At 47.3% G+C, this 23148-nt stretch overlaps 1 protein-coding gene across 1 annotated transcript in view; it reads left to right on the forward strand.

The window, feature by feature from the left end:
* The first annotated feature begins 4975 nt into the window (after window positions 1-4975).
* Bfsp1 (beaded filament structural protein 1) overlaps window positions 4976-23148 on the forward strand; it is a 31478-nt gene continuing 13305 nt past the window's right edge. Inside the window, exons 1-4 of the mRNA XM_021636794.2 lie at window positions 4976-5722; window positions 12371-12431; window positions 17093-17188; window positions 19585-19677. Coding sequence (XP_021492469.1) covers window positions 5367-5722; window positions 12371-12431; window positions 17093-17188; window positions 19585-19677 — 606 coding nt within the window. The 5' untranslated portion in view covers window positions 4976-5366. The remainder of the gene's footprint in view (window positions 5723-12370; window positions 12432-17092; window positions 17189-19584; window positions 19678-23148) is intronic.

Below are 23148 nucleotides of genomic sequence, written 5' to 3' on the forward strand. Positions count from 1 at the left end.
TTCCTACCTCTTTATTCCTAACCCAGTGTGTTTCCAAAGAACAGTTTTCATATGTCCTAAGTACCGTATCAGGAATTTTAGCCAGGCTTCGTGGCACATGCCTGTAATTCCAGAGGCAAGCAGATCGCTGTGAGTTCAAGGCCAGCCTGGTCTACAAAGTGAGTCCAGGACAGCCAAGGCTACACAAAGGAACCTTGTCTCAAAACAACAACAACAACAACAACAAAAAGATCAGGAATTTAAAATCTGTTGTGATGTGTTAACTAATCCACATTCCATATTCAAATTCCAACAATTATTGTAGTAACACTCCTTTGAGTATTTCTTGCTTTCAGCATCATTCATTGCTACTAATGGCCTGTGTTTGTGTGTGTGCGTGCAGCGCGCGCGCGCGCCTGCGCGCGCGCGCGCGCACACACACACACACACACACACACACACACACACACACGCATGCTCATGTGGGCTGGCGTCTTTCAGTCCAAAACCAAAAAGTCAACTGTTCTCACATAAATTTGGATCATCTGATCCTTCACTTTGCAAAAGAGGGTAGGAGGCTTAGCACCCTATTGCCTTTGTGGTGATTGATAACCAAGTTTCACTTTCCAGAAGCCTCTCCGTATTAAGGTATTAAGTGTGTGTGTGTGTGCGTGTGTGTGTGTGCATGCATGCGCGTGTGCGCGCAGTTGGAGCCACTTGTTGTCACCTGCCACAGTAACTTAGCACTCCTGGGACGCTGAGCACGCACTACTGTAAGACTTTAGAGATGGTTGGACCACTGGCTATGTTAAGCAGGGACCTTGGAGCCAAGAGTCTGCCGGTCTTTGCTGGCTCGGTGGATAAGTTATTCAGGAGGCTTTTTCCCTGGCTGTCTTGCCTTCTGAACTGGAGCAGCTTGCCAACAAGCGCGGGCATATGCCTGCTGCCCTCTGGTGGCAGACATCTTTATGTCGTGGATGAGAGTAGCTTCACAGGCCCGGCAGCTTCTACTTCAGACCTTTGCTTCTGCTCTAGGGGTTGGTGCTCTGAGATCAAGGCGTTCCAGGACCTCTCTCTGGTTTTCCCTCTGTGCGTCTGCGTTCTAAGCTCTTCCCATGAGGACAGCAGCCACGGAAAGGCACACCCTGTTTGCATCAGTTATCAATCGTCCTTTAGCAGTTACGTCTTTAGGTCCCGTTTCCAAGTGAAATCACATTCTTAGAGGGTCAGGAGTTAAACATGTGAGGCTTGCTGGGGTGAGTGGGCCAAGGGAGGCACAATTTAGATCATAGCAAGCAAGAAGGATATGTGAGGGATTCTTCAGAATAAATCAATCATTAAAAACAAAAAAAGGCTAATGAACATTTAAGAAAAAGTGCCCAACATCATTAGCCATCAGAGAAATCCAAATTTAGACTACTTTAAGATGCCGCCTCATTCAAGGCCTAATAGTATTATTAATAAATCGAATTTACGTTTTAAGGAGCACCACCCCTTTCTGTCTGTTAGTAGGATGCTTCTTATTTGGGATTTCCTGGATGCTTTTCCACTTGCCTAGGGTGTACCTGAGTTATACAAACCCTAACGCAAGCATGAAAGAGATGCTTCCTGGAACTACTCTGGGATAGGGAATATGAGCATGCGAAAGTGTGGTGCCCTGCAGTATCCTAAGTGGTTATCTCCAGTTCTCACTGTTCACGCCCAGACCAGCTCGCTTGCCTCACTTAGTAAAGCAATGGGTTCAGAATTTAACCTTGCGTCTTTTTGATTCTAATAACACTCATTTTCCACCCACACCCTAACCAAAAACTAGTGTCTTTTATTTATTTTTTAATTTTATTTTAATGGGCATTGTCATTTTGCTTGTGTGTTTGGCTACACAGCTTTCTGTCTGTGTGATGGTGTTAGATCCCCTGGAATTGGAGTTACAGACAGCTGTGAGCTGTCATGTGGGTGCTGGAAATTGAACCTGAGTTCTTTGGAAGAACAGCAAGTGAAGGTTCTTAACTAGTGAGACAAAATTCATCTACCCCACAGAATAATCCCGTTGGAGAAAAATATATTGCAGAAATATAACAGGAGAAAGCATTGCTCCCGCTGAGTGCAGTACAGCCAGCATTTAAAGTCTCTAATATAACGTGTGTATATGTGTAGATGATGTATACATATATGTGTCTAAATGTATATAGATGATGAAGATGCTGCTGCTGCTGGTGACGATGCACTTGGGAGTTAAATGGGGCCAAGTAATTTGCTTTGAGCAGTTCAGTGATATTGTCTGGACGTGTGCAAAGCCAGACCAGGCTCTCATTCTTTCTCCAAGATGAACAGCAGTACTGAAAGCCATCAGCTACGTCAGTGAGCACGCAGGGCCCAGGCTAACCTCGGAATGATGCGTCTAACAATAGTAAACACCCCTGACACTGAGGCCTGGTTATCACAGCATAGACCAGCTCACATGAGTTGATTCACTATTGTCCCGGTTTACTTTCTGTTGCTGACTAACAGCAACTTGGGAGGAAGGTCACAGTCCACCATGTCTTATATCTTGACAGGAGGGATTTCACTTTACTCAGATATTAGCTGAGTAGATGCATACGCCATCATCTCTGGCTAATTAGCAGATTGTCTGAAAAATACTTGGTGTGCGGTAATAAATGGGAGCGATGCTTTCTTCTTTGTTGCATTTCTGGGACATATTTATCTCCAATGGGATTTTTCTGAGGGGTAGATGGAATTGGTATTGACACCCAAATCCCTGTGGTCTGAGTGAGCCGCCCCACCCTTCATTCATTTGTATGTGTGTATGCCCTCCTGTGCGCATGTGTATGGAGGCCTGAGCTCAACTCCAGGAAGCTAGCCGGCTGGAGAGCACCCTAGATCTGCTTGTTTGTCCCCCAATCCGCACTGAGGTTACAGAGATGAGGTAACATTCTCCGTTTACAAGGCCATAGTGTGTGTGTGTGTGTGTGTGTGTGTGTGGCGGGAGAAACCACAGGCACTTAGGCTTAGCAGAGAGCACTTCATTTACTGAGTCATCTCCCCAGATTCCCACGTAACTCCCGACTTTGGCTACCTGTGACCCTGTAATTTGCCCAAATAGCAGGATGTGATTGGACTTGCTGCAAAGGAAAGCCTGGATGAGCCTGCTTGACTGGGCTTCTGACTGCTAACTCAGAAGGACGAGAGGTGTGTTTGGGAGGGAGCTGTCTCAGCTCAGCAGGAGACCTGAGGCTAGAAGAACCATTCAGCTGAGCTGGGGGCCCAGAGATGGGTGATAAATGCATGTCATTGCATGACACTTACTTTAGTGTGGTTTGTTCTCTAGCAACGGCTGACTAACACATGAAATCAAAGGCTGTGGATGACTTATAGTACTGGTTATGTGTGGAGTTTGCTCTCTGGGAAGCTGGAAATCAACTCACCATGTTACCAGCAGTGTGTGGGAAACCTTCAAAAATACTCACATGCCCTCCTCCACTTGACCATGGTAATTTAATGGCTTAAGAGAGGGAAGGAGGGAGGGAGGGAGGGAAGGAGGGAGGAAGGGAGGGAGGGAGGGAGGGAGGGAGGGAGGGAGGGAGAGAGGGAGGGGAAAAGAAGGCAGGGAGGGAAGGGGAGAACAAGAATGAATGACTTTGCCACCCACATAGAGATCTTACATTACTTTGTTCCAGAAGGAACCCTTTACTATTCAGGCTTCTTGGAGTGATAATAAACGCAACAAAGATCTGGGTGATTTTTCTCTATTTTTAATAACTGACTTTGATTTGTAGCATAATTATGTACATGTACAATCCATATGGTTGGTAATATGTGGTATTGCCAATCCTTAATTTAGAGGGAACCAGTCCTTTTGCTAATGCTTTTTAAATTGTGTGACATGCAATACACGGCTTGGTGCGTGGTTAAGAAACTGTGAGCATGAGTGCACATATATGCTGTGGCCAGAGGGGGGCATTTAGGGTCTCCCTCCAAGGGGTGTCTCAGTGAACTGAAACACGCTGTTTGTTCTCTGTCAGCTGTCTCCCTCTCCAGTGCTGGGGTTACAGGCCGCTCAGCCATGCCCAGCTTTTTGTGGGCGCCGAGGATTTGACTCAGGTCTTCACGATTGTACGGCAGGCGCTCTTACCCACGCAGTTACCTCCCTAGCCTCTGCTAATGATTTTTAAATATTTCAGTATGACAAGTATTTATAGCCAGGAATATTCTCATCAAACAGTTCATTTTATCTCCTTCCTCCTTCCCTTCCTTCCTTCCTTCCTTCCTTGAGACAAGGTTTCTCCGTGTAGCCTTGGCTGTCCTGGATACTTTATAGTCAGAGATCCGCCTCCCTGAGCGCTGGGATTACAGGCGTGAGCCACCACCACCCAGCTTCAGTTCATTATTTTCAACATCACATTCTACTTTTGAATTTTTTTTAATTTTTCTTTTTTTAATATTAATTAGTTTATTTACTTTGTATCCCCTCCCTCACTTCCTGCCAATCACACCCTCTCTTCCGCATCTCCTCCCTGCCCCTCTCTAAGTCCACTGATAGGGGAGGTCCTCCTCTCCTTCCATCTGGCCCAAGTTTATCAGATCTCATCAGGATTGGCTGCAATGTACTTTTGAATTTTTCAAAGCCTTGCTATCAAATCGTGTGAATATATATATATATATATATATATATATTTAAAGCTTGTTTTCAAGCACAACTGCTATTTCCATAATAAAAGTTAAAATGAAGCATAATGAAATATGTATTTGAGGGCTGGATAGTTTATCAAATCTTCAGACTGCAAGGATTTCTTTTAAGTTCAGAGCACCTACTCTCAACTCCTTGGTGAAAGAGCAAAGGCAAGAATTCAGTGTCACTAATTTTGTTTCCTAAGTCACTGTACATGTTGTAGATTCTTCACAAACACACACACACAAATATTAGTAAGAAATCACTAGAAACACACCTCAACCCTAACATGATAGACTTTTTATAATGGCTTAAAAAACCTGAAAACAGCAAATAAAACCGGAGTTATTAAGTTCCATAACGAGAGCTAGAAGGGACAGGAGAAAGCGCCAGGCTCTACTGCAAGCTGGCTTCGGGTCCCCTACACAGTGCCCAGGGGAACCAGTCAAAAGAGCATCATGTGTCTCTTGTCCCCCTGACCCTTCATCCTGTCACAGGGCCACAGGCCTTCACAACGGCCAAACAAAGCGATCTTCGCCCGCTGCCCCTTCCATCCCGGAGCTCTATGGGCGGCTAATCCAGCACACAAAGCGGCCGCGGCTCCCCATTGTTGGGCACCCGCCCCGGGGGCACGTCTGCTGACCGGCTCTGGAAAGTCCCAGCACGGAGCGCCCGGTTATTTAGCAGGCGCGGAGCAGGGCGCGGCCTCCCGGGAGCCATGTACCGCCGCAGCTACGTCTTCCAGGCCCGCCAGGAGCGCTACGAGCGCGCCCAGCCCGCGGGCCCCGCCGCCCAACCCGGGGGAGCCGCGCCCGGCCTGGCGGCGCTGCAGGCGCTGGGCGAGCGCGTGGCCGCCCAGGTCCAGCGGGCCCGCGCGCTCCAGCAGCGCCACGCCGGCCTCCGGCGGCAGCTCGACGCCTTCCAGCGCCTGGGCGAGCAGCCCGGGCCCGAGGACGCGCTCGCCCGCCACATCGAGGCCAATCTGCAGCGCGCCCGAGACCTGGCCGCAGAGCGCGCGCGGCTGGAGAGGCAGGAGGCGGAGGCGCAGCGTGCCCTCGACGAGTTCCGGAGCAAGTAAGGGGCGCGGTCAGGGAAACTGAGGCCCGCCCGGCGCGGGCCGTGGCGGGAGGCGTGGGGCAGTGTAGGTTGTCCTGCAGAGAGGGGCGTAAGGATGCGCGGGTCCCGAAGACCCACCTTCCAGTTCGATGTCCTTTTCCGATTCCCAGGACGTAGTTTTGCTTACTTTTCTTGTGTTTTGGGATGATAACACGGAGATTTCAAACCTGTAGTTTGAGTTTTCGGTGCTCACCGTGGGCCAACACCAAATAAGCAGGGTGGTTTATAACACCCGCGAGCTGTCTCCGAGGTCCCAGAGTGCCCAGTTTGGATGGTTATGTCAGCAGACATTATTTCTGACGTTCTGGAATTTCAGAATACGTGCTTTCACATGACCGATTTCTTTGACTCCATAATTTTTTTCAATTTAATTTTCATATAGTAATATATTGTACGTTAACCACATTCCTCTCTGGATCCTTCTACTTTTTCTTTTCGTATCTCTCCTCCCTTACACTTACCTCCCTTTCCCTTACACAATTTCATTTCTTTTACTTCATATATATATATATATATATATATATATATATATATATATAATGTAACTATAAAATATAGGACCATAAATGAGAGAAAACATATATTAGCTTTCGGAAACTGGCTTAATTGGCTTAATATGATCATTCATTTTTTTCCTGAGAACAACATAACTTTCTTTAAGGCTGAAAATGCGTATATATTATATGTATTTCATATATATGTCTGTGTGTCTTTACCACACTTTCTCCATTTGTTCCTTCGTTGTTGGATACCCATGTTGACTTCATAACTTGGTTTTTGGGAGAAGAACACCGTAATGGTTGGTGCAGTACCATGCTTTTGAGATGTCCCAGTGTGATAGAACAGCCAGATCCTTACTGGGTCGTTTACCTGGGAAGGGGTCTGGGGAAGATCACTCATGCCAAGAATGACTGTGCTGGACACGGAATTCAAATCCACAGGCACCAAGTCTAACTGTCTTCACGGTGCCCTGAGTGACACCTGGGAAGCATGTTGAATGCATGGCTGTGTATACTTTAAAGCTTGTTATCAAGCTGCTATATCCACAATAAAAGTTACGGTGAAGCATAATGAGAATGCTTATGTGAGAGCTGGATGCTTATTAAGTCCACCAGTCTTTTCTGTTTCTGATGCTGAGCCGTAGAAACCAGTTGGCAAGAAGGGACCCTAACCTCCGTTATCTTGTGTGGAATAAGCCTTGCAAGAGGCTCCCTCAGAGGTTTTCTTGTCCTGCGCTACAGACTTCAGAAAAGGGTCGTGGAAAGTCCATTACCGGATTCCTGTAGAGGGTGGCTTAGCCACAGACTCTCCCTCAGATGATGCTGGTGTCTCAGCAAGCACAGGCTAGCCTTGGCCTGGGTGCTACCGCTGAGGGTAACCTTGGATTTTTCTTTTTTTCAAGACAGGGTTTGTTTTTGCATAGCCTTGGCTGTCCTGGACTCACTTTGTAGACCAGGCTGGCCTGGAACTCACAGAGTTCTGTCTGCCTCTGCCACCCTAGTGCTCAGATCAAAGGCATGCACCGCCACCGACCAGCATGACCTTGGATTTTTGATCCTCCTGCCCCCACCTGCCAAGTGCTGGGGTCGTAGCTGTGTTTCCCTTTGGTGCTGGCGATCAGATCCAGGCTCTGCAAATTCTGGGCATGCTGTCTTCCAACTGGGCTGTGCACCCTTAGTTTCTCCTTCTGGATTTTGTAGAGCACACAATGCCACACTAAGCTGCTTAGTCCTCTTGGATGGGCCAGGGTCTCTCCTTCACTTGATGGGGTGGTAAAGTGCTCACAGTGTGAAAACACCATCTTAATCAGCTGGCACAAGCTGGCAGGTGGTACTAAGTGCATGCACAGCGCCACGTGGCTCGCATACCCAAGGCAGCCCGAAGGCCTGCCAGCATGTCCTGGGTCCCCAGATGGCTGTCTCTGCTGTGATCTGGATGAACATGACTTCTGTGAGCCCTCACCATGGAACAGCCGTGTTGAGTTTTCCTAGTTCTATCAATTCCTCTGGTTCTGAGTGTATGGCCACCATGGCACAGTTCTTCACATGCTGCTGTGGATTTAGGTATATCATTGACTGATTCATTGCTCTTGATCCATGGAGAAGTTTAACATGTTGCCTTAGTGGGATTTAAAAATCTTTATAAGGGCTGGAGAGATGGCTCAGAGGTTAAGAGTACTGCCTGCTCTTCCAGAGGTCCTGAGTTCAATTCCCAGCAACCACATGGTGGCTCACAACCATCTATAATAAGATCCAGTGTCTTCTTCTGGCATGCAAGTGTATATGCAGATAGAACATTGTATACATAATAAATAAATATATATTTTAAAAAATCATTATAAAACACACACACAGCCTACACTCATTGTCATTCATGAACACACACTCATCCTCATTCACAGACACACATACAGTCTACACTCATTCTCACTCATGAACACACACACACACTCACATATACACTCACACACTGACTCACCCACTTGCAAGCCAAATTTGATTTTTTATTCTCAAGGTAAACTGGTGAGTAGCCAAAGCCAGGTGAGAGTCATGAGGTAAATGGAAACACAAGCCTCGAGGCCCAAAACATGCTAGCCATGCTTTGCATCTGGAATGTGGATAATCTCACAGTCATGTTTTCAATGCAGCAAAGACTAAGGAGCACAGTAAACAAGAACCATGGGAACAAGGAAAAGCACCAAAATACAGTGATGAATGCAGTCAATTATCCCAACTGCTGGAAACAAAACTAATTTACATAAACAACTAGATAATGGAAAACAAAGCATGTTTTTACTTTATGAACTCATTGATATGAATATGGGAATTCTTATCATTAATTTTGCAAAATGAAATCACTTCTTTTTAATATATCTAGACGGATCTTTATAGCATGAAAATTACTCATGAGGCTGTGTTGCTGTGCTCATTATCAAACATGGTGTTAAGCTGCAGAGACTCTTAGATGTTTCTAGCAGGAAAAAGCCATGAGAAAATTAGATTTTTGTTAACAATATTATTCTCAAAGAAAATTACCCATTTGAAAAACAAGTTCTGGACCTATTGAATCCACATAAAGAGAAATGGCCCCTTGGCATCATGAAATGTAGAACTAGTTAGGAGGTGCCAGCTGCACGGCCCTCTTGGGACTGCATGGAGTTTTGGTTGGGTCTGGTTGTCCTTCCAGCCTTTTCAAGTCTGAGAACACAGAGGTTACACACAGCGCCTTCCATGCCTGTCAATTGATTCTGACTCCCTGGCCAACGTTTACAGCCACAGAAGCTTTGCTTTGTGGGTGGGGCTCAGTGTAAACTAGAGTTGGTTTCCGTGGTGAGTGACAGAGGCTCCAAGGTGGCGGTGGCCTACTTGGTATGCATTAGGACGGCTGGAGAGAGAGGGCAGGGTATGCAAGGATGTGCTGCACGGGGCCGCACTGAGAGGAAGGTGAAGAGGAACAGTGCTCTGGAGAACACTCGCTCCCAAAGCTAAACACAGCGCTACCTTATGACACAGCATTTTTACTTCTCAGCATCCACTCAGGATACTTGAAAGCTGCCCCTGGACACGGATTGCTGGACACCCATCTTCACAGTAGCACTCTTCGCAAAAGCTAAAATGTGTAAGAATGAGGTGCTATGTTGAAGACCAGCTTCGACATTTCAGCTGGGGACAAACTGAGTCAGGGCGTACATGGCTGCCACCTGGCTAGCGACCCGGCAGACTTTTTCTGAGGGTAATTTTCCAGGCTGGAACTGGTGGTTCCCAACCGTGTCTTCCACTGAGTGGCGAACTGAGGGGCCAGAATTAAATTACTGGCGTTGGCCAGTGCCGGTAGCTTCCTGGCGTGGGCTTACGTCTACCAAGTAAACGTTGACTAGGGCCGTTGGCCAGTGCTGGCTTTCCACTGTAGTGGCAAAGCATCTAAGAAGAAGGAGGGAAAAAGACACACACACACTTACATTTGATGATGAAGTAAGGTAGACTTCAGCAGGTAGGTTCCAACAAGCTTCTTTATTTTTCTTTATTTAGCTTCTCTTACAGGCTTATTTTATTTTACACACACACACACGCACACACACACACACACACGCACACACACACACACGCATTTACATACACATTCACATATTGCCTGGATAAAGCAAACTCCAGAGAGTGAGCTCCAACCTAGCCCGACACATATACATATACATACACACACACACACACACACACACACGCATCTTGGTGGAGGGAAAAGTATTCCAACAACCTTGCACACCTATGGTAGCATGCATCTTGGCGGATGGTGCAAACTCCGAAGAGCGAGTTCCAAACCACACTTTTCCTCCCACAGCCCATCTCTCCCAGCTGTTTGTCAGATGTGTGTCTAAGCACGTGTGGTATAGGCATAAATTAGGATAGCATCCAGCCTTAAAAAGGAAGGAGATTCGAACACACACTGCAACAGGAATAAGCCTTGAGGACACTCTTCTGAGCCAAATAAGCCAGACACAGGGAGGAAAATACTGGTTCTGCTTGTACGCGGTACTTAGAGATGGAGAGTGGAATGTTGGTTGCTAAGGACTGGGGAGAGGGACCAATGGGCATAGAGTTTCACTGTTGAAGAGTTCTGGAGACAGACGGCGCCGGCTGCTGTGCAGCCACGTTTGAGCACACTAACACCATGAAATGCACTCTCAAAAGCGGTAAATCTCCACTTGGCATGGTGACTCACACTTTTAATCCCAGTGCTTGGGAATCGGAGTCAGGCAGGTCTCTGAGTTCCAGGCCAGCTGGAATATGTACAGAGAGTGCTAGGCTAGCCAGGGCTGCCCCAGAGGCCTTGTCCCGGGGGTGGTGTTAAGAGATGGTTATGCGCATGTCCTGCGCTTGAAAAGGGCCAGTGCTCCATTCCTAGCACCCTCACCAGGAGGCTCACCACGGCCCTTAAGTTCAGCTTCAGGGGATCCAGCTTCCTCTTCTGACCTTAACGGCCACCTAACTCATGTGCCCCCGCCCTCCATAAACATAATTAAAGATAAAAGCAAAATATTTAAATAATTGTACATATATTTTACCACCCAAAATATCTAACATTGGCTTATCCAAGATGAAAGTTTTTTTTCTCTCTCCTGGGTAAAGTCTAGGTGTGCAGTTTAGCATGTGAAATTCTGAAGGTTCTGCACGAACCGCAAGAAGGCAGCATCCGTGCTGCAAGCTGAAGGATCCATGAGGCAGTGACTCCCTGTTGCCTCCTTTACCCGGAAGGGTCTACACAGACCTATCTTTCTAACCTATTGGTTGAGACTCAGCTACATGAGCACTTCCGGACCAAGGGAGGCGTGGGGAGTGAAGTTCCCTTCTAAGCGGCCTGGTACCTGTTGAACCCTTGGAAGTGCTAGAACCCTTGGAAGAAGAAATGAATGTGTATTGGGTTACATGGAATGGGGGAGGGGACCACTGGGAAGAGCCCTTTTCCCTCTGACCATAAGAATTTCTGGGGTATCTGCTTATCATTTCATTTCTTTCTTTGGAAAGAAATTAAGTAGGAGAGAATAGCATATTCTTAGCGTCAAGGGGCTGATAACCGGGGCTTGAACTGGGGGCTCCCTTGCTCAGCCTAGGTGTTGTGGTCCTCTGTTGTTTTCAACAAAATCTCAAATGTTCAATTTTGCCAATAAAGACTCAAGAACCAGGTACTGGGGTAGAAAGCCTGCCAGCTCAGAGAGGCAGAGAAAGCACCCAGTTGACCTTCCTCCTTGGCCAACATATCGAAAAGAAAAAGAGAAACCTTCTTCCCCAATCCATCTCAAAATACTCCTCAAACTCAATGTCCCCCCTTTACTTCCTGTGCTTGCTCCTCTTGATGTCCTCTTACTCTCTATGCTTTTTTCCCCCTATGTTCACTTCCTGCCAACTGGTTGCTTATTCCACCTCTTGACCTTGGGTTAACTTTATTAAATTCTGTTTATGATACTCAAGCAGAAAGCTTTTGGATTAAAAGTGTGTGCTAGGGCTAAGCCACACCTAGAAAGGGGTTTTTCCAGTAAACAACACAGTCTCACGGTCCTCCTGGTTGTGTAGTAACCACTTTACCACCAAGCCCTAGCCCTAGCCCCTGGGGAGAGGCGCTCAGCTGTGTTCCCTGTCTTTCCCCCAAAGGTAGCAGCAGGCTCTGTCTGTAGTTGTGAATACCAAAACATTGACATGTCACAGACGTGAATGAGCAGGCCAGTTTAGGAAATCTGTCGTTTGTTAGGGACTGAACCGGGCGGCCTTCCCGTCTCCACTCTGAGGCTGTGCTTGGCTTACAGCTCTGCTCAGACATAATTCCCTTATCCTCAGGTGCTGGGTGGGAGGCAGCCTGAGGTGTCGCAGGATGGAAGACTTCTGTCTTGTTTATATTTTCTCATTATTCACATTTTCTATGTGCTTGGTGGTGTGAAAATTATTGGGAAGCAGTGGGCAAGGAAACGTGGAATTAGATATTTCTTTAAAATTAAAATTCTCTTCTTAAAGAAAAGGGCATGGTATTATCTGAGATTGAACTTTACGCTGGCAGTGTGATCTGTACCCGTGAAAGCCCAGAAGCTGCCTAACTCTTGCCTGTGTGTCCAATTTGCAGGTACGAAAATGAGTGTGAATGTCAACTGGTGCTAAAGGAAATGCTGGAAAGACTTAACAAGGTGGGTAGAGTACGGCCTTGGATTTCAGCAGCTCCCGCACAGCCACTAAGTAGTAAGAGCGTTTGCTTCCCACAAGCCTCTGCCCTTTATATTAGCATTTGTCTGTTTCTTGCTACCGTTTTCCTTGACTTCTTAATTTCAATTAAATCTTGGTGAGTGAACTGATATACCGGTTCACTTATGCACCTTATGACACGTGTCGTCTCATGAAAGAAACGTAGACTGTGAAGCTGATATGTGATGCTAAGGTGTATTAACCTATTATCCATAATATAACAAAACACCCAAGGATGAGTAATTTGAAAAACAAAAACAAAACAGAGTTCTTTATCTCACAGATTTGGAAGCTGCACATACAAACACATGCCGCTGGTGAAGGGGGCCCCCGGCTTAGTTCAGTTATGGTGAAAGGCTTTAGTTCAATTGCGGAAGCCTGTGAGGTGAGCGTGCATGGCGAGCTAGGAGGCCACAGCTGGGGTAAGGGCTGTAAGGCCCTCCCACTGTGCCCCACCCTTTGAAGCCCTGCTACCTCCTAACCCTCTGCCCTGGGGACCAAGCTCCCAATCCACGGAGTGTTTCCAGGCTATCAAGATATGGCAGCATTACCCCACTTATGTTTTACTCAGTAGGCTGACCAGAGATGTGGGCTAATAGTCTTGAGGTTGCTTCTCTGAAGCAGACTCATGGAGGAGAGGAAGAAGCGCCCATTTCAAAAATAGAGAAACAGCCACAGGCGCCAGAGAGGGATTCTGGAACATTCCTGCAATAGTTGTATAGAGTTGGCTTTTGGGAGACAAAAGTGGCTAGAGCAAGCCACTCTTTGTTCCCCCCTTTTGAAGGCAAATAAAACCCTCAACATAACACTTAAACAGTGTGGCCAGAGTTAGTCACACGCTTAGCCTTTTGATGGATCAAGAACTGCAGATGGCTTTTAAGTAAGTATCCTGGCTGTGTAAGCTTTATGACTCATCACCACATATGTGTACTTAGATTACTGGTCACTAATGATTCCTGTAGTTTGCTTATCAGTTGAGATGGCTCTAAGGACTGACCTTTAAAGCTTTAACATTGACAATTTCAATTGCTGTAGCTTCTTAAGACCTTTTTAATTATTAAATTCTTAAAAACAATGAAAAGCCGTTCAAAGGTTGGCTCACACACGTGTGGTTCGTCTGCCTCTGAAGTCTCCTGGCGAAAGAGCAGGGGGCGCTTGCGTCCAGGGCAGGAGAGGTGGGACGTGAAGCGACCACCTACCAGGTTGCTGGCTTCCACACGCCAAGAAGAGGAGGGGCTGGGCCTGGGGAAGGAGGCCTTTAGGAGGAGGCTGGAGTGTGGAGAGGCTTGGGGGAAGGAATGGAAGGCAGAGGAAGAGCAAGGAGAGTGCAGAGGGAGAAAGCAGAGCAGAGAAAATGAAGCCAAGGAGAGAGAAAGGAGCCCAGCTCACCCAGAGCCTCTTCCCGACAGATGCAAAAAGCAACTTGCAGCATTTTGTTTTGGGAAGATTTTTTGATACCCAGGGTTGAAGGAAAAGACGTTTTAAATTAAATCCCAGCTTGCAGTGCCTTTAATGAACTTGGATCTCCACTTTTCAGCAGCTGGGTTTTGATGGAAGTCTCGCATTCTTGTGAAAAAGTTGTCAAGGCTGATTGTCAAGGGTGCCTTGAACGTTAATTATCTCTCTGGTTCCTTTCTCAAAAATGGCTGCAGAGGCTGCTTGTGATGTACCTCACTGGTAGCTGCTTTCACAGCATGTGCACAGCCCCGCTTCCATCCCCTGCACGGTGGGGTGGGGCTGTCCATGTCCTGGGCCACCTGGCACTTCACTGTGTGGCTTCCGCACCTGGGAGGGTGTTGCAATCCTTGAGAGTATTTGCATTTCCAGCTAGCTCTCCAGTGGGGTGATCTGTTTTGTGAACTGCCTCCCCCCTCCCCCCCCCGTTTCGAGCTCTCACCATATCAGGGTTGGATTATTTTCTCAAATTAGACAGTTGACACAGGCAGTCATTCTGAAAAATCTGGATGCTTCTGTTGCTGCGGCGTTTGGAAATTCAGCTGACAGCACCTCCGGCATAATGAAAACACAGGCGTCTACACATTTCTGAGCTCTGGCACAAATAAAAGAACATCGCTTTCAAAACAAATTCTCATCATATCAGCAACTGCACAGTCCCGAAGCGCTGGCTCACCTTTGGAATTTTCAGGGCAGTTTAATACATAATTATCTCCCAAGCAAGACATGCGCTTACAGAAGCATCGGATTATCCTATTTTAAAGACAAGGGCTGCATTAATATTATTGCCACAGGTGGCTTTGAAATATTGCTTTGTTGGAGCCAGTGCTGGTCCTGGCATAATCCCCAGGGGGAGGTGTAGAAGGATGGTAGGGGTCTGGTAGGATGGGCTCTCCATTCCGCATCCCAGAAAAGCCCATGGGCAGGGTCCAAGTCCTGTTGTCATTTGTTATTTTCCGTTAATGAATGGAGGGACCCACCAATCTCTCTAAAAGACTTTAGGCTTTGAACTGTGGTTGCCAGAGTCCTAAGTTTGGTGGAAGGGACACTAAGGGACTAGGACTGCTGGATAGATATCTGTTTGTGGTCCTTTATGATCTGCAGGAAAATGACTCAGTGTGCTTCACATCCTAACAGGTAAAAAAATAAACTAAGCGCCTGCTTTGATTTTATACAGTGCTTTACACGTCACTTGAAGGAAGGTACCAATGGCTTTAAGGTGCCAGTGAGCAAACCAATGTTCTCCACAATTTATTCCATCTGTAAGATTATGAGTGTTTTATCTCTCTTAGATCAGGGACAAGGGGTGCTTGGACTCTCATTTTTAATTCTCCTTCAGCTACAGCTATTGTGGGTCAAATGTAGGTTTGTCAATAAGACTCGCCCATCCCAGCCTACCCTTCTAGGCTTTAAGGAGACAGAGGGAAAGCAGAAAACATCCAGGAAATTGGCTCTGTGTCTTTGTCCAACGCTCCTGCACATCTGTCCAGATATTGCTGTGTCTCTGTGAGGAGTTAGCCCCAGCTCCCAGTGGGGAGCCACTCTACAGCAAACTGCTGCTCCTGGAGGAGGTGGAGCTACATCCAAAGCCCATGGAGGCATGAGGAGACTTCCTGCCCCAGCTCTCCAGTGCCACAGGTGTAAAAACAGCACTGGCTGGGAAGCCTACTAAAGACAGATCCTGCTGTGGAGTCAGAATTTCTCTGTCCTGGCTGTCAGCATCAGACAGCTGAGGTTCTTCCCTTTATAAGAACAGTTAGAGAATCAAGTGACATTCCAGAGAATACATTCCAAGGGCTTTGCTGGACTAATGGCCGATACGGAGCGTCTCCACAAATTTGGCCATCCACTTGTCTTTGCTATCTTCACTCTCTCACTGGAAAGAGAGTTTATGAGTTAGTATCTCATAAACAGTTTGAGCACACTGGTACCCACCTTTCTAAACGAAAGCCATTCCTAGCAATCGTCTTGAAAAGCTTGTAAGAGGTCACTAAAAAACCATTTGGCAATGTCTGATATTGGCAGGTGTGCCTAGGCAGTGTTGTCTTGGGGAATGGGGATTCCTGATAACCTGTAATTTCACACCAAACACACTGAAGCATTTAAGCCAATTTCAGACAACCTTTAGAATTATTGTTATTATTATTATTGTGTGTATGTACGTGTGTGTGTATGATGTGAAGTGAGGGTGGGATGGGGGTACATGCCATGGAGTGTGTGTGTGCATTCATGTGAGAGAGATAGAGAGAGGGTGGGAGAGAGGGGGTGTGAGTGTGTGTCTAAGTGTGTGTCTAAGTTGTGCGCAGGTCAGAGGACAGCTTTGTGGAGTCAGTTCTCTCCTTCCACCTTTATATAGGTTTGGTCTTGAAACTCAAGTTACAGATGGCAAGATAGAGGACAAATATAGATGTCTGTAAATCTTAAGGTTATTTGGCTTTTCCTTGATAAGATTTCTGAAGCCTGGCACTGCGGACACTTAGGCTGTGATCGTCTTTGTCGTGTGAGTGTGAAGGGGGCGGACTGTGTTTTATAGGGTACCTAGAGCAGTCTTCATGTCCCCTATCATTCAGGTACTGACAGTAGTAAGGATCTCTAGACATTGCCAAATGTCAGCTCGAGCAATGATGAGAGCCACTGTTCTCAGCCAGGCCCAGACCGCCTGCTGCTTTATTTAGCACACTTCCTCCTAAAATAAAATAAAAATAATAACAACAAAAGGATGTTTCCTCTAGGGCTGCAAGATGGCTCAGGATGTAAAAGCACTTGCTTTACGTGGCTGATGCCCCGAGTAGGGTCCCAGGAACCCATGGCAGGAGAGAATCAAGTCCTGAAAGTTGTCTTCTGACTTCCACACGTGCAAGATGGGTCACATGCACACACCTGCAACCTGTATACACACACATGCACTCACTCAAGCATACACACTCATGTGTGCACACATGCACACACACAGTGAGAGAGAGAGAAAAAGAGTGGAAAAGAGAGAAAGATGAGAGAGAGAGTACGAGAGAGAAAAGAGAGAGAGAGAGAGAGCAGTGTCCTAGACCCACTGAACAAGAATCTGTTTTAGTAAGTTTCCACGTGGTTCCTGTGTTTGTAACTGGTTCACTTTACACTCACGTCCTCACCCTGGCGTGGCCCTTTGTTGCAGGAAGCTGATGAAGCCTTATTGCGTAACCTGCACCTTCAGCTGGAAGCACAGTTTCTGCAGGCGGATATCAGTGTGGCCAAGGACAGGTACAAAAAGGTAACTGCCGGGTGTGGGAAGACCCTTCTAGAAAACCCAGTTTGGGTTTGCTTGCACAGGAGATTGCTAGTGCCAGCAGCTCGTGACTACATCCGCCTGAGCCGGCCACTGGACAGACAGCACCTGCCTGGCCAGAGCTGTGTCGTCAGCGGGCAGTCCCAGGGCATGCTGGGGATTGTTGGTTTTAGTGCGTGTGCTGCACGTTGTAATTTACAAAATGATCTAGGAAGCTCTGTCTCTAAGCATTCAACTGCTTTCTCTCAGAAAAGTGCACAGGAGGGAGAAGTTGTGTGCGTGTTTAAGATCTTGTGCTACAGCCTTTAGCTCTACCTTTGAGCTAGTCAGTTAACACCTTTTTTTAGGAGCCCTGTTTTTCAGAGTGTCCTGACCTTTCCCCTTCCTTACCTGCCTCTCACAAGTGATGCTAGGGGCTTTGGTGTACAGGAAGTCAGATCCTGTGTAATTGTGAGTGAGTAGCCTGTCCTAGCTAGGCTGGTCCTTATCTTCAGAATGCCAGTGACATCCTCTGTGGTGCCGCTGTGTGGGTTAACAATGGGTTAATGGAAAGGGAAGACAGGCTCTGCTCTACTTCTGTCCATATTGTAACCTGAATCTCAGGGCTGTTGTGCCTTGACTTACCAGGAGAAGCCTGGAAACAGGAATGGGTAAAGGGAATGAGGTGATTTACAGATGACACTGGAATTCAGTGGCTTTCTGTCTTCCTTGATTGTAGAAAAGAGGAGGCAAAAGCCAGAAATGTCCTGTGTAGATTTAGCTGCAAGTTGCTAGGGGTGTGAGGACCCTTTTCCTGGAGTGAAGGGAGAGTTTTTTATTTGGCCTCAGGGCCCATATCTGTTCTCACCCAAGGCTGGACTTTCTGGGAAAAACTTTCACTGTGTGAGGCTCAGTTTTGAAGGGTCCTTGTTTCACAATACAGTATCTGTACCTCTTTGCCGAGGACTTTGTAGAGGTTGAAAGCTGCTCCATTTCCTAGGAAATACTGGGGAGTTTTGGTACCCATGGAGCCTCATTCAGTGACTGACCAGAGTCTGTGTGTAAACCCCCTGGGTTCCTCTTGTCTGGGCAGCAGGACCTTGATGAAATCAGCAGCATGAGCTCTGTGCCCACGGGAGCGCAGTGGATGGCAATGCCCTGCCTCCCCCCCCCCCCCCCGCTTCCCTGTCCTGTCAGTCACACGGCCTGCATCATTGTCCTGTTCAGCTGTCTGTACCCAGATTTTTCTCTGGGAAATGCTTTTAGGGAAACTCAGCCGCAGCCAAAGATAGCCCAGAGCCGGGCAAGGGCCTGTGTTCCTCCCTCCCCACCTCCCGTGTGTGCCCAAAGTGCTTCCGCCCTGGCACCCAGCCTCTCACCAGGCCCTTGTCTGTTTCCTTTCCACACCTTCCAGCTTCCTTGTATTTATCTTATTGAAGGCTGAGAGCAATGTCTGGGGGCAGTTTCAGAGCAGTGGGAAGCACTCCGGAGACTTAGAACAATAACCAGGAGGGTGGGAAGCTTCCAGTCATTATCTGTTGGGTCCCGGCCTGAGAGGAGAGGCTCAAGTAAGCTCTGATTAGCGGAGCTGGGACAGTGGCCCGTGTTCCCCTTGTATAGTGGAGGACTATGGGACAGTGTGTGTGTGTGTCGGGGGGGCGGGGATCAGTCTTACCGGGAGGCCAGTGGTTGTTCTTTTTCATTCATGGGCTAGGGCCCACATAGCTTCCCAGACAAGTTGACCAATGGTCAGCCAAGGCTGTTTTTTGTGGCAGGCTGTGTTATCAGTCTTTGCTCAAAGCTGGGAATGGTGCATTGGCTGGTAAAAGTCACCAGGCATCCCTATGGATAGTTAGCCCTGTTTCATGAAAGGACTCCATTCTAGGAGACTCTAACGGCTAGCCTGAGAAAACACACACACACACACACACACACACACACACACACACACACACACACACAGACACACGCATGCACGTACACACACACACACACATGCACTCACACTCAGTAAGTCATTTAGCCTAAGCATGGCTGCTAGAGCTGCCTTCTCCCTGAACACTGTCTTGTGCTGTCAGGTCTTAGTAGCTTGCAGGCCTTGTTTGGTGCCTTTTCCTCTCATGCGCCTGCCGCTCAGGGCTCTGTGAAGCCAGTGCAGTGTGTGAAGGTAACTGAAGGGAGATGGCAACGGTAAGCCCAAGTTTACTAGTTCTTCAGCAGATGTGGAATGCCCACTCCAGGGGCCCACGGCCAGCAGCTGCAGCTTATCCCTTTGTCCTGGATGTGATCACAGCTGTGGAACGACAGGATACTTTCACTCACTCATTCCAGGCTCACTTAGGACGGGAGAAAAGGATTCTGGCAGCTCAACTTACAGTGAAAATGTTTTCCCTCTGCAACAGAATCTTCTGGAGATCCAGACCTACATCACCATTCTACAGCAGCTCATTCAGACTGCTCCACAAGTGTCCCTGGTCACTGGTGAGATGAGGGAGGTAAGAAAGGGAGCTGTGGCCGCAGGGAAAACTATCAGTCCTGGGGAGGCCATGCTCTGAGTCTCTACTTACGTTCCTGTGGACCGAGTTGACCTCAGAGATCCTGGAGAACCCCTGGGTCAGACTGCTAGTGCCACGGTAAGATAGCTTCTCCCTGCATCTGAGGGGCGTTCAAGTGTGAGGTCTGTTCTTTGTTCAAGTGGTAAATGCTGATAGATTCCAGAGGCCATAGCTGGTCCCTTCACACCACCTTAGGTATTTTCTCCTAGGAAGCGTGGTCTGTTCTCTCTTGCATACTTTGTTAGTATTCTGTGTGTTGGTATAACATTCTTTTGAAATGTATACATCTTACCCTTGTTCATTCAAATGCCGATTTCTCCCCCCGCCCCTGTTTCAATCCAGATATTGCATTGTGATACTTATTCTAAGCATCACCTGTCTCAACTTTGTGTAAACATCCAAAATAAAACAACCAGCCACAATGTTGAGCAATGGAGAAGAAAGAGTAGGTGGGAGAGGGGAGAAGCCAGAGGACAGGAAAAGAGGGGAAGAGCCAGAGGACAGGAAAAGAGGGGAGGAGCCAGAGGACAGGAAAAGAGTGTGAGGCAAAAGGGCAGGGGCAGAACTAGGAGAGCAGGGCTGGAGAAGAGATCTTGGAATGAATGGAGAATGAACCAGACCTAAGATTTCACAAAAAGCAAGTATAATGGGTAAAATCTAAATGTTAGGAAACTATGAGGGCTTGGAGGTTTAAGAGGGAGTAATTATTGCCCAGCATTATGTTCTAGGTTAACTAAATAAATCATAGTCTCTGTGTGGTGATTTGGTTATACAGCTGTTTAGGATTAACAGCAAGCTTTACCAGAAGATATATCAATAGTAAATATTAATCGTCACCTACAATGTCTGTGTTAAGTCTCTTTTCTGTTGCCAGCGGCACAGTGATAGAATGGGCAAGCCAAGAAAAGAGGAGAAGAAAAGAGGACCGAGGCGTTGACTTACACTCCTGGAGAGGCAGGGTCAGGGGCTTTGTCTAGGAACAGTTTTCACTGGGCACTGCCCAGTGTGGGTCAGGGCACTCCAAGGCAACAAGCCCTGTGTGTGTGTGTGTGCCTGCGTGTGTCTGCCCATCCATCCACGTCTGTGTCCTTTGATTTTTCTCTTCTCAAAAAGTTAGCAGGATTCATCAAGGGAACTCCACCCTGACGACCTTCTTCAACCTCACTTACTTTCTAATGGCCTCGTTGTAGTCTTGACTAACCTCCCCCTCTTTTGTCTTTTGAGACAGGCTTGCTCTGTAAACCAGGCTGGCCCCGAACTTGCAGTCTTCCTGCCTCAGCCTCCTGAGCATTGGGATTATGGGTATGGGCCTCCATCTTCTCAGTGCTTCACAGAAGGGATTAAAATCCATCAGGAAAGCTCAGAGGGACCATATTTCTGCTCTACACGGCCATAGTTGCACTCCCTCTGCTTATGGAGGGTGCCTGTCTTACGTTCCCGACAGAGCTTACTGTCTCAACCTTCATTTTGGTTCTTGTTTTATTTTTCTGCTAGGTATGTAGTGAGTCTAGCTGTGGTCTGAACTCACATCCTCCAGTAACTATTGATGTTAAATATCATTGTATGTGTTTATTTACTATTCATGGATTTTTTTTTTTTTGGTGAGGTCTGTTCACCTCTTTTGTCCATTTCTTAAAGTACGGATGTGTCTAAGCCTATTTGTGTTGCTATAATACAGTACCACAGACTGAATAATTTATAAAGTACAGAAGTTTGTTTCTCATGGTCTGGAGCCTGGGAAGCCCGAGTTCAAAGCTCCAGCTCCTGGTTAGAAGTCCGAGTTCAAAGCTCCAGCTCCTGGTTAGGGGTTGTCTTGGGCTACCTTACTTGGTAAAAGGGGGAAAGGGAAAAATGGGACAAGTTCCTAGGCCTCACATGTCAGAAGAACAGGATAGGAGAAGCCATTCCCACGAGCTTGTCTATTTCTGAGGACCGAGAACTTCCAACCAGGTTCCATTCTCAACTCTGCTCTGTTGGGGATTTGTTTGGGGGACATCCAAACAGTAGCAGGCTATTGGCTTTTTATTCTCATTAGCAGTTTGGTCATAAAATTGAAACTTCAGGATACTTAGCAAACACATTTGCAAGGGCCAGCTCTGTTCATGACCCTGTGAGCCTATGGCACGTGTGAGAGATTTAAAATCCTTTTCCCAGTCTAAAACTTCCATTTCCCTTTTGAGTTAGCTGCTTGGCAGGATACTGGGCATTTTGTACATGTAAGCATAGAAAAAGAGATGCAAATTAAAATCAGAATGCTGCCTGGATATGCAGCTCAGTGGTTAGGGTGTGCTTTGAATGTTCAAGGCTTGCCTTTGACCCTCGGTTTCAAATGTAATGAAAGAAGCAAAATGCCACTCTGTCCTTTCTTCAGTGGTTAGGGTAAGCTGGCACAGGTTTGGTGAACTGATTGGTCAGATTCCGATAGGGGTTTTTATTGTTTGTTTTGTTTTTCAAGGATGGCCCAAGATAGTGCTTCTCTGTCCTGTGGCTTCGCAGTTCCCTGGAAGTGTGCTCAGGACATGCCCCAAGGCAGGGCAAGGACTCCTCTGAGCAGAACTAGGTGCTTTTGGAGCAGGCAGGGGTCAGCCAGACTACAGAACCAGAGCTTGCTCTGTGTTTTAATTTTAACTTAATTACAAAACACCTCATGGCTGAAAGGTCCCTGCTCTAGTACCTTTGGTAATGGCTGTTGCACTCAGGAACTCACAGTAGGCCTCATTACCTGCACAGGGCCTGCGCGAGACTGTGCTGTGGGTGGGGTGGGGCTCCCGGCTCTAGCCTTTCCCTAAGAGCCAGTGGCTGTTGATGGCAGTGGCGTGTCCTGTTCTGTTCTCTGAATTTTAGCTCAGGAGTTCTGCACATTGGTTAGTTAGGCAGACACCTGCAGGTTCATTTCATTGACTCTTCTGCTTTTTACCCCTGGAAGTCTGTGAAAGTCACCTTTCCAAAAATGAGCATTGCTAAGGGTTGAATGTGAAATGTCCCTTACAGGCTCATGTGTTTGAATGCTTAGTCCCTCGTAGGTGGCTTTCTTTTGGGGGAGGTTATGGGACCTTTAGGAGGTAGAGGCTGGCTGGGGGAAGTGGGCCAGGCTATAGCATTTCCTTCTGTGGTTAGTTGGCACTCTTGTTTGAGGGTGTGGTAGTGAAGTACATTCACGGTAGGAGCAGGAGGAGGGGGTGGGGGGCTGGGACCCAGAATCTCTTTCAAGGGTGTAACGTCCTCTACCTCCTGTCTCCCCTGTAAGGCTCCCTTCTGAAGGCTTCACGTCTCTCCACACTCCACACATTCATGACCAAGCCTTCAACACATGAACCTCTGAGAGCCACATGTGGCAGCAGCTTGTGATCTGTCTGTTGGTGAGCAGGGGCTGCCTTCTGTGAATGGCTAAACATGGAGAGCACTGGGTCG

This window comes from Meriones unguiculatus, chromosome 4, assembly GCF_030254825.1.
Source record: "Meriones unguiculatus strain TT.TT164.6M chromosome 4, Bangor_MerUng_6.1, whole genome shotgun sequence".
NCBI classification, from domain to species: Eukaryota; Metazoa; Chordata; class Mammalia; order Rodentia; family Muridae; genus Meriones; species Meriones unguiculatus.